The 12,121-nt window shown below is 39.5% G+C and overlaps 1 protein-coding gene across 5 annotated transcripts in view; it reads right to left on the reverse strand.

The window, feature by feature from the left end:
• Window positions 1–12,121, reverse strand: part of col12a1b (collagen, type XII, alpha 1b) — a 112,111-nt gene that overhangs the window by 82,174 nt on the left and 17,816 nt on the right. For all 5 annotated transcript variants that reach the window (XM_067481595.1, XM_067481593.1, XM_067481597.1 and 2 more), the window contains exons 13-16: window positions 5,716–5,985; window positions 3,429–3,695; window positions 2,346–2,544; window positions 1,874–1,998 (exon numbers count right to left, since the gene is read on the reverse strand). In XM_067481595.1, the coding sequence (XP_067337696.1) occupies window positions 1,874–1,998; window positions 2,346–2,544; window positions 3,429–3,695; window positions 5,716–5,985 (861 nt within the window). The remainder of the gene's footprint in view (window positions 1–1,873; window positions 1,999–2,345; window positions 2,545–3,428; window positions 3,696–5,715; window positions 5,986–12,121) is intronic.

Consider the following 12,121-nt stretch of genomic DNA (forward strand, 5'->3'; position numbering starts at 1 on the left):
CTGAACCTCAGTCTGAACCTGAGCTACAAATCACTAATGTGCTGCAGAAACCTGCAACAGTTCTGAGTTTGTATTGTTTTTTGTGCTCAGGGCAGCAGCTGGTGGAGCCTTCATTTTGAAATTAAATGTCATTTCACTTTGATGTCAAAAACAGACAAGACAACTTAGAGCTAAAATTGTGAGGTGAATACTGAGTCGGCATAAGCCTACCTTTTTATTTTTTCATTTATTTTTAAAGCAGGAATCTTAGATGTCCATCTAAAGTCAATGACCTGATCGATTGCAAATGGAGTCCAAGACATTTTCAGTGAAATCGGCAATTCTCAAGATTGGGCCCATGTGACAATCTGACTTTGTCACATCTATTTCCTGCTACGCAACGTGGTCCTGTTGTATTTCATCCAGAAAACCACTGCGCTGTAAGAAATGAGACAACATTTACAGTCTTCATTCAGTCTACGTGGACTCTAATGTTCATTTAAAACTCCTATTAAACTTCAGCAGTCACAATAAGCTAAATCCAGACAGTAACTTTCAATGTTACAGTGTGACATAGACAAACGTCTCTCTCTTTGTTTTCCCTCATAGTACTTCCTTGCTGGACAGTGGCATAGAGATACAATCTAGAGCTTTAAAACGTCCTGAGTAAGAACTTAAGTTCAATGTTGGTCTTGGTGTAATGTCTGAGTGGAAAACCAAAGGTCCACTTACTCAAGGTAGTTCAAACCGTTGTGGAAAAGTATAGAGAACTATAGTTCAGATTAAAAAGTCATGGTAAAGTATTAATATTATCATTAATTATAATGTTGGATGAAGTCATCCAATCACAGTGAAAACAGCAACAACTTGGATAATGTCAGGAGATTTAAAAACATTTTCGGAAACAAGTTGAATTTTCTCACTTTACTGTCGGATGTTTCAGACTTTGTTTAAAAAAGAAGAGTTTAAAAGACAAAGAATTTAATGACCTGTTAAAAACTAAAAAGAGCCTTATGAAGGACGCCTCAAAGCAGCTCTGCCAGACCATGTGGCCCTGTCAAAAACACTGGATTAAAGCATCCTCTAAGCCGTCTGCCCTTTAAGTGCAGCAACTTGATATATGAGGATCTCCAAGTGAAACTTTGGTGGAACATTGTGGCTTGTTCCCCACTTGGTGGGCAGTCGGTCACCACGTCTGTTTCCCATTACAGCTGGAATTTCTGCACAGGGTCAGCACCTCCTTAGGGTCTTATGGGAGCCATAATATTTTCCTAGCATACATACATGTAGGGAAATTACTAAAACTCTAGATTTATAAAAAAAAATAAAAATAATTGCAAGCAGACCTGTTTTATCAGTTTTCCACAACAAGGTGAAATATCTGCTTTCTTTCGACATGTGGGCCGCAGCTACTGACCTCTATAGTAAGTCATCTTGGAAACAATGAACATACGTCTCTGGTGACACCTTTAAAGTACAACACATCGAGAAATAGCTCTACACATCTAGCAAATATTTTGCATGTGCCAAATTTGTCCAAGTGTGCAATTTATAAATGTCAGCATCAACACACACATCTGTTAAATAAAATGTCATTTGATTCTACCCAACACGAGATATAAGGGACATGAGAAACGGCGCCAACCACCTCAGAGTAATTTGTACTAATCACAATCATCTTGATTTTCAGTCTGCAATTCCAGAGCAACAGTGATATTAATTCACCTCGACAACAAAAAAATTAAATGTTCTGGCACAAATCTGGACTGCGCTTCAAAGTCAGAACACTCTTGTTGTGAGGGGACTTGGACCAGAGCACGTCTGGTCTGCAGGCCTGTGCTTTAAGGCTGCTAATAGATTGTGGGTTGTAGTGGGATGGAGTTATCAGTTTTACCAGAAGCGTCTAGGGGAGGTGGCTCAGGGCCATCCATAAGGGTCGTCATCTCCTCTCCTGCTAAAGGCAAACTCTCTCCACCATCAAACATCCCAAACACAGCCACAGAGTACTTTGTTTGTGACCTGAAGAAGAAAGAAAAGTACAAAAACCTACAGCAGTGTTTCAAAGTCTCAACAAGGAAACCTGAAAATGAGGGTTTATGGATTTAATTCATTTGTTTTCCTTAATTACCACAGTGGAGTGGTGGTTATCCAAAGTAATAAATTTGACCATCATCATTTAAATTATGCTGAGCATTTTTCACAAATTTCTGTCACTCCAATCTGTCTGCTATCATGTTGCGTGAGTGGTTCCTTGGGCTGCACCCAGTGGCTGAGGTACAGGATTCCAAGAAGGCACTAATATTGTAGATACACTTGTGGCTTAAGTTACTTCTTTACCCCTAAATATTTGAATATCTAAAGGTTACCTGAGTTCCTCTAGGACAACGGTGTTATCATATGGACCGACAAGGAACTCCCCACTGTCATAATATACATCCTTATCAGTGGGGTGAAAGGTCACTTTGTAGCCTTTAACATCTCCAGGTGCTGGATCCCAGGAGACTCTGAAACTGTCCTTGGTTGACTCTGAGGTCTGGAGGTTTCTGGGAGGCTTGAATTGCGAGACTGAAATAGAGGAACCGAGAAGGAAGTTCAGGACAAAGTCACACAAAACAAACTTCGACACAACTTCAACTCTTGGCAAAGGTTTTTAAAGATCAGCCACACTAGACTGAAGCCAGTTTCTCATTAGTCCATAATACAATTCCTTGAACCTGGAACCAAAAGCCCAGTGTCATGCTGTGCGTTAGTAATATAAGCATGTGATTGAGCATGTGCTTAACGTTCTGGTGAAAAGACGCTGCTTTGATGCAGCGCAGCAGCACCTATAGTGAGAGAAATATTCATCTTAACAAGTCGTTAAAACCGTTTTGTTTTTGATGGAAAGGGAGAAAACTTGGAATCTTATTTGCGTGACTTATGTTAGCAGTTTTCGTGGATAGAAGATAACAAATCTGTCAAACAAGTAACTTTTCTCCATTTGTTTAGTGTTACTGACATTTAATGAGTCACCTGGGAAGCCATTTGGGATGGAAGTTAACACATCCTTAAGCTGGTCGCAAAGGGAGAGTTTGGTTTTGGGAAAGTTTTTAACTAGAGTCAGATAAAGACATCGATGTCCAACTGAGCTGTGAGATTAGCTTTGATCAGCAAGGTCACTGAATATCTATGACATCAAACAGCAGTTCCCTTCAAAATGAGAAATCGGTCATGGTTTTTCTAAACCCAGAAAATCTAATTTTAACATTTAGTTATAGGGAGTATTCACCCTATGACTCTATCAGATCCTTAAAAAGGTGAAATCATCTCAGCAGCAGATATTTTTCCTAATTACTTCCACCAGTGATACAATTTTAGGAGTGAACTCAGTTTTAAACGTCTTGGTTAAGATGGACATGTTTCTGCAGTGTACTGTGTCTCTCAGAGGGTTGAATTATGGACCAACGTACGTGTCGTTCCTACTCCTTGCCTTGCTTTTCCTTCCCCGCGCTTGTAGATGGGGTGAACTGTGATGTTGTACGTTGTGAGGGGCTGCAAGCGCTTCATGACAGTGGACGTGACCGTCCCAGGGATCTTTAGGGCCACTTCTTTGCCTCCACTACTTGGAACATACTTCAGACGGTAGTTGACCACCTTGCCCGGCGCTGGTGTCCATTTGACTTTCATGGTTCGCTCGGTCTCATCTGACACAGTCAGTGCTTTAGTAGCAGCAGAGGCTGAAAACAACAGTATATTTTTAAAAACAGAATCTAGATGTTTAACTCGAGTTTAATTTTTGTAAGTTCGACCCCTTGTTCTATTTGCTATCAGATGAAGCAACAGTGACCAAACAGGAAAACAGGGATTTTAACTAATGTGATAGGTGACAGTGGACAATTATAACTGACAAATGGGTTTTCATTTTACACTTAACATTAATTTGTTTCTAGGAATCATTTGATAGAGCTGAAGTGTTGTGTTTTGATGCTGTGTTATCTGGTCGTGCGTGTTGTCATAACTAGGCCTTTTTTTTACAAAGTTGCCCTGTTCCAATATCTCAGGAATGGCTTCTGTGTTAATCAATAACAAAATAATGGCACAAGATTACTTAAGAAAAAAGATGGTAAAAATCGTGAAAGAATTATTTCTGACATCACAGGAACAAACGTGAAATACTTTTTCATATTTCACTTAAACAGTCAGAGTTTCCATGCAGTGTTTACCATTTTCACTAACAAAGTGCACTGTATCCATCATGCTAGAGATAGATAAGAAGTCTCTGAATGGATGATAGTAGCTAAACACTGTTTTGCACACTGAAAAACTAAACACTGGCCAAAGCCAAAAACAGCATTTGCACTTTTTAGATTTGTTACTTTGTTGTTCATTTGGGAACCAGGCATCAGAAATAAACAAAGCTTGTCTAGCTGTCTAGCTGGCTCGGCAGGAAATACACCCAACACATCGTCTTACTTTTGTCACTAGTTTTTCCAAACTGATATAACTGAGCTGCACCCCTCTGATCTCATCAACATTCACTTGCTTATTTGCTTATACTGTCCAGACCCTTCTCTGTCTGATTATATGTTCTGAATGTGCAGTACAGGACTGCAAAAACTCCTTAGTCTTCTGGTGCCTACTCAGCCACATTGATTATTTCCACCCTACAGTCAGCCATCCATCCTTCTGTTTTCAAGCCAAATGTGCTGTCTCTGCGATGCATTCATAACTGCAAGTTACAGGCATAAATGTTGAATAATACCGTCAGGGTCAGGCCAAAAGTAGATGGTTATGAATTAGGAGGAAACGCTAACCACATTTTCCATTTGCACTGAAACAACTTAAAGACATAAAAATGAAATTAACTTATGAATAAACAATGTGATTAAACAAATGGCAAGACAGTAATATGTGTTTTAATGATCCCAAGAACCGTTTTTTAACTACTTGATTTCACTGTGGAAGATTTTTATTGCTGGAAAGAAACAAGGCATCCAACATTTCAGAGTGTTAATAGGTTTGAACAAACAGTTCTGCTAGAGTCCACATCAAGGAACAATATGTACCAAGAGGTGCAGTTTATCTACATGTTGCTCTGTTTTGCTCTGGCCTGTTTATGTGGATCTAGATCATTTGATTTCCCATGTGCGCATATAGACCGATATTTTTGGAGTGTGTCTTGACTCTGATGAAATATGTCAGCACGCAGTTCACAGTGCGTCATCCACAGGACACACACGTCGTACCAATACTCCCCTTAGCCACGAGCTGTGTTAGTTCTGAGTGCATAATGCTGCAGAACTGTCATCACCTTGGTGTTTCACTCTAATCTAAGTTTAAAAAGCATCAAAAAATTTAAATCTTAATTTAATTCTGGTCTTTTTCCACAGTCTAGACAGCACTAAGCTTTTATAAAATGCCAGCTGTATGTTTTTGCACTGAAATGTGTTTCATTTTTCCTGACGAAGGGAAGTTTTGAATCTACTTTGGCTTGTATTCATCTTTCCTTGTTACCAAACCATAGTATGTTCTGCCAAATGGCTAAGACTGAGAATGTAGCAAAAATTATTTATACTGACCTTATCCAGGTTGCACATGTCATTTAGAAAGGCCTGCAACCTTTGGTAACATAATTTATTCTCCAAGAGATGCACTGGAATGTCTCTTTCTCAAGTTTACTTCGTTATTTTGTTGATAAATCTGTTTTTAATTAAGTAAAAAAAATCAATGAATGCAATTACTTATAAAAACACTCACCATCAGTGGTTTCCTGTCCTGTAAGTGGATCGCTGTCTTTGTGACTGTAGGCGGCAACCACAGAAACCTGGTATAGTGTTTCTGGAGTCAGACCATCCAATACAACCCTGGTGACGTGTCCTGGCAAGGTTTTCTCTCCGCTTTCCCCAGAAAACTGTGACTTCCATCGAACCCGGTACAACCTCACGTTGCCCGGCGCTGCTGTCCATGAAGCAGCAAAGCTGGTATCCGTCACGTCGCTGGTGACCAGGTTTCTAGGAAGACCCACCTCTAAACACAACGAGCATAGATAGAGCTTATTATGAATCGGTTATTATGAATATACTTTGATGTTTCAGTATATTAATGTTAATGTTTACATTTGAGTATCTCCGCCTTGGAGTTGTTTGAGAGAATTTTTCCCCCATCTGAGAGATAAAGTTTCTTGAATCCTGGACTGATCGATTCCCAACTTTCCTCTTAGGAGATTTTGAAACTTTGCAATAACCAATTTTTATGTTGTGCTCATATTTTTCCAGTGTTTTCCAGGTTTAAAAAAGAAATCCATCTTTTTATTACCTTTTGTATGTGCTGGTAGATCAAAATATTCTTTAAAATGGAAACTATTTAAAAGGCCAGGAAGTGGACAGCAGAACAGCTCACCCCAACAATGAAGGACTAGAGAGACATGTGGGGAGCTTTCAAAAGTTAACAGATTTTGGAAATATCTATCGATATTTAAGAGAACATTTAAGGTGGGTTTTTTTTAAGTGTTGAGTACAGAGCACTGAAAGACAGGAGACAGAGAGGACAGACATGAATCACAGCACATGTTAGAAGATGAATTAACTGTCTACTGAGCGAGCACGATAACAATTACAGGAAATGCTACTATATTTTTCTAAACACCTTCCCTCATGCAATTACCACAGACCTTCTCTGTAGACTGAGTCAGGTCGATGAGTACTTGCAGTACTACTTGGCACCGAGTACCAATACAAGAACGAAACCGTTTAGCTTCTAGTATGACTTGCTCACCAGTAAAATCCACATTAGTCCAGTCTACAGTTAAGCTCATGAGAGACTGGCCGACACTACTAGTCAAATAGTGGTGTGGACACATCTGAACTAAGATACTACTGTCACTGCTTCCACTAACTGTCAGATCTCTAGTCCCTGACAGTCTGGAACGAGGAGACGCCTAACGACTTGACAGACTGAGGTAAACAACATCACACATTATGTGGGAACATAGATTCTCGCATGGTCTTCTGCCAAACAAATGTGGCAATGACAAGATTTTTAGAAACCGAAGCTTTCGCTGGAAACCGCCCCCTCTGTGTAGCAGAAAAACCGACCAAAACAAAAAGTTAATATTACAATCATACTGCGATTTATGCAAAACATCCAGTTGTAAGACACCAGTCTATAGCTTTCATTTGGGAGTTCCTCTTAGAACGCATTTTCTTTTTATTGCAAAAAAAGGCGAGTTCAAAACACAGACGCTCTAATGAGTTTGGTAGGAGTTTATGCTTATTCATTCTTTAAATCTAACAATACTTCTTTTAAGAATACCCTTCACAAATACTTAAAAATATGTAGGTCGCATTAGGAAATTACTCCTCTGTGGATGCAGCAGGAAGTCTCTACCACTGCCCCATAAACATAGAGCTCAAACTTAATTATTGTAGAGAGGATGGAAAGATTAAAATTACAGTACAAATATGTGCTCTCTCTGAAACTGGTTCTTACACGTACTGTAAATCAACAACATAAACAGAAACACAGGGCGAACGTTGACAGTATTAAAGTGTTTTCGGAGGTTTCATGACCTCAACTCAACTTTCCAACTGCTGAATCCACAGAAGCCAAAACCCTCATTGATTTGTTTAACCAACTGAGAGCCAATCTAATTTACACTGAAGCAGTGGCTCGTTTTGCTTCAAGCAGACGTGTGATCACTTTCCTACACACACACACACACACACACAACAAACACTTGTAAATGTGCGCATGGTGGTGTGTCAATATTAAATTAAACCTTCAGTTTATAGTAGGTGACAGCATGTACAGAGGCAGGGCTGAAAAAACTGAGTACATTTTCCCCAATGTGATAATTATTACAAAAAATGTGATCCAAGGAGTCTGAAATAAAATATATTCTAGCTTTTGCCAGTTGATGCAGATCTTTGGCAAAAATAGTTTCTGTTCTGAACTCAAAACATCAAGAATCAGGACACTTAATTTAAAGGTTTCTCTAGGCACAGAAAAGGAGAATGTGTGCTTGTTTCCCTGCACTCACAAATTGAAAATAGACAAAACAAAATAACTGATGAAATTAGCCCAGATGTCAGGTCGTTTTATTCTGCTGGCTCAGACGTACTTCCAGTAATTTCATTTAGTCATTTTTACATCTTTTTAAATGTGCACAGCGATAAGATATGGAAAACTCTTAACTGAGTTTTTGGGTTGAAAAACATATCGTGCAGCTCGGCAGCTTTGTTCAGTAAAGTGAAGGAACTGGCTTGAATGGTGGCTGCCCAACAAGTCTGTTCATTTGAAAGGCTGCATGCGATTTGAAGTTTTCCAACACAGAGAAAAGATTCAACTTAATTGTGAGGCTAAAATTCCAACCCTGAGGATACTGAAAGTTGCTTTATAGGTGCAAAAACGGCAGATTTATTTTGGTCTGTTATTTCACATGTGCTGCTCAGTCCCTGTCACTCAGTCCTTACCACACAGACATGAATAGCAGGAAGCTGGGAGCTCTCCATGGATCCTGTCATTTTTCATCTGTTTCAAGGAACGCTGTCTCCTAAAGCTAGAAGCCAAGTCTGGAGGCTTTCGAAAATAAGGACCACAGACAGCTATTAGAGGGAGCGTGGAATATCTGGATCTCCATTTTTCCACAGTCCATCACAGAGCAAGTCTGAACAGAACCGTAGAAAAAAAACGTTTCCTTTTAACGATATTTTCACTGTTCTGCATCTATCTGAGAAAAATGGTACGAAATCGTTAAAGTTTCAAAAGCAGCAACAAAGTGGACCTTGTTTTGATCAGACCTTGAAGGGCATCTGATTAATTTCTGCATGCATTTTATAGACTTCATAGGGGTGTCTCTAAGATCGAGTATCTTATGCTCTAGTGGAGGACATTGAACCTTACAGTCAGAGTGGAAAGACTGTTGGCTTATTACTTTGTGTAAACTTGGCTACTTGACATGTTCCAGCTATCGTCAGCTATGTGAAGCACCTTGAAAGGCAGTGTGTGACTGCAGCTTCGACTGCAGGGTCGAGAAACCCTGTCTAGCTTATTGTGCAAAGGCATTAATACTGCTTGGATGGTTCAATTTCCCTCTTTCGCTCAAAAGCAATAGCAGGGTAAAATTGTCTAAATAACAGGCTCACACTCAGCTGTTTTAGGCTCGGGTTGGGTTTGGACACAAAATGCAACGTGCTTGTTGGGTTTAGGTCGGTTTCAGCTTCCACACCCTTAGGCCCAGGTCACGTTCAGCGGCCCAATCCATGCTCTACTGTTCCCACAAGTCAACAAAAACAGTTAACGTATACTTTCCATTTAACAAAGATGGAGAACGTTGTCAGCCAAACTAACCACACAGCGAGGCCCAGTCAAAGCTAAAATACGCCGTCTCCTCTCGTCTACCTCACCTGAACTCAAGTTGAGTCATTCAAGTTAAAAGGACAAATTAAATTGTCTGGAAAACTTCTCTCATACATACTATTCATTCATTTGTCTTTACTGTTAAAAACTGTTTGTTTAATTCCAGAGCTCTTTGGAAATCCTGAGATTTAGTTCCATAATAAAAAAACATGTACAATCATCAATCTCACAGTACTTTGGCCTTTGGTGAAATGTTCCTTCTGTCCACAGTTTTGAAAGGCTCTTTCTTTCTCATAGAAGCATCGCCACTTACTGCTTCTAGAATGACCAAGTCCTGGTCAGTGTCATCTTTTGAGGGTTCTTCCAACATGTGTTCAATGCCAAGGGGAAAAAAAGCATCACAGCTCTTTTATAAATCAACTGCAAAAAGGTTAACACCAGACAACTGATCGAGGGAGCACATTTACACAAATATCATTTGACTTCTTCTGATGATCTACTGTGCCATTGTTTGAACAAGTCCAAACAGTGGCCAAGGAACAAGTCCGATTTGATATTACAGAAAACATTGTATCCTACTGATTTTGGCAGAAAGCTGGGTTTTCCATTTTAGCTCCCATTTGGTCATAAACATAAATGTGTCGCACACAAGACATTTGTGCAGTACAAATGTAAAATAATGTGTTTCCAGAAGAGAGCATGAGCTCACTGGGTTTCATTTGGGTCCAGTATCGGTGCAGCAATTTTTTCCAATTCAGATTCGTGCAGGTTCATTCCTGCATGTGAGAGAAATAATGTTAAGGAGGAACCTCCTGCCAGCAGCCTCTAATGTAGACCAACACCAGGGATGTCTGGAGTCTTTACCAGTGCATGTCCTGACACTGAACCTGGCCATGAATGCAACACAGCAGAACAAATGTTCCGGGCTGTGCCAGGGCTTGCCCAACACAACAACTAGGTGCACTGTAAATGGGAGGGGAAAGAAGGCTTTTTAAATGGCATGGCATTATGATCAGGAAACAATCTGGAGTCATTGCAGGCCAAAGCACAAAGTGTGGACAACACTATTAAATTCCAGGCAAGCCCTCACAAGGTGGGTAGACAAGGAAGGAAAATACCACCCAGAGACAAACAAGGTAAATCATAAAGAAATGGGGACTGAAGGTGAGAAAAAAAAAGAACAAAAAAAAGGAAGAAGGCAGCTTGAAACAAAAGATACTTGGAGATGAAGACGTAAATAAAGGGAAGACAGAGACAGGAATGAGTCAGTCGTCCCTGCCTTTCCAAACCTTCAGGCCCTTCTCTTGGCTGGGCACATACAGTACATGAACACTGGCCATGTCTCTTTGGGAATATATCTGATCCTTCATATTCATCTGCTGTATCAATTTGCAAAATAATAATAATAGTTAATGTGACTAACCTAGAAGAATTGCTCTCTTCAGATTACTTTATCACATTTTTGCACATTTTGAGGGAGGACAGTGAGTTTTGTCCCCACATTATTTACAGTGGAAACTAGGACGGGTTCTCTTTAAAGCCTTTAGCAGCAGGAGGAAATTTCTTTCAATCTCCATGTGTGTACTTGACTTGAAAAAATATTCTTTAGGGCCTTGGATGTCAACAGCATGGATGGTGGACGAAACTGAAGTCATTACAAAGAGGTAACAAAGCAAAGAAAGCGTTTCCTTTTAACATCAACACCAGATTAAAAGCAGTACAACATTTCTCTTCACACCAGCTCACTCTCCACACTCTTGTTCTGGTTGTTGATTATTACTCTTCAGCCCAAACTTAGGAGCCTCTTTAGGTGTTGAAAGCAGGATCTCTTCTAATATTTTGCTCTGAAGCTGTACTTAAATACAATGTTTGCCAAGTTTGTTTTACAAGCTTTTCTGATGGTTTTGTCTTCTTTAAGGGTTTAGTCACAGCAATTAAAGTAAAGCCTTAAGCATTAGTTGTGGCTACTGAGCCATAAAAACAGGCTTAACTGTTTCATCTGCGAGGTTCAACAGGTCACATCTATCTAACTTTACATTTCTGTTTAATTATCTTGCATAGATATTAACATATAAATACACGTATTTATTCAAGACACATTATGTGTGTGAAAAATGTAGCATACAGAGATTCCAGATATTTTTCTGAATTGCTGGAGACCAAAGCTGATCTGAGAGTGTATACCATCATCACATTCATCCAGCTGAAACAATCACAACTCAATAATGTTGGATTGTTAAATAAGAAAATGCTTGCAGGTATGTCAGCTATGGCAACTTTATCACAGAAAACCAATATATCAGTAACCTTGAGGTCACACAAAATGGCTTGTGGTCAAATATTCATCATGAGTCCTTGATGGGATCAAAACTGGACAACACACACTAGTCCTTGACCAAATAACTGAACTCCCAGTTAGTCCTGCAAAACTGCATATTGAAAGCTGCACAATAGAAAGCTGTGCAGTTTTACTGGGCAGCTGTTATAAAAGCCTAAAAAAGTAGGGCATGCGAACAAAGTTGCCCTTTGAAAAAAAAAAAAAAACAATTCTTAAATAAATGACTATGACTCATGTCCCTGTTTAACACCTGCTGCTGCTTATTAGCGTGAAATCTTTCCGAGTTTCATCTTCCTGCAAGTATATTTTTTCCTACAGTAGGTGTGTTCTGGTAAGAGTTGTCTGGACTCAAAACTGAGTGAAGAAAATGTCACAGATTTAAATTAAATCAACTCCCCCCCCATGAAAGTCATGAGAATGGAACACAGTAAAATGATTCACTTGTAATCATCTATTATATACAGCACT

Source organism: Channa argus, chromosome 17, assembly GCF_033026475.1.
Source record: "Channa argus isolate prfri chromosome 17, Channa argus male v1.0, whole genome shotgun sequence".
Lineage (NCBI taxonomy): Eukaryota > Metazoa > Chordata > Actinopteri > Anabantiformes > Channidae > Channa > Channa argus.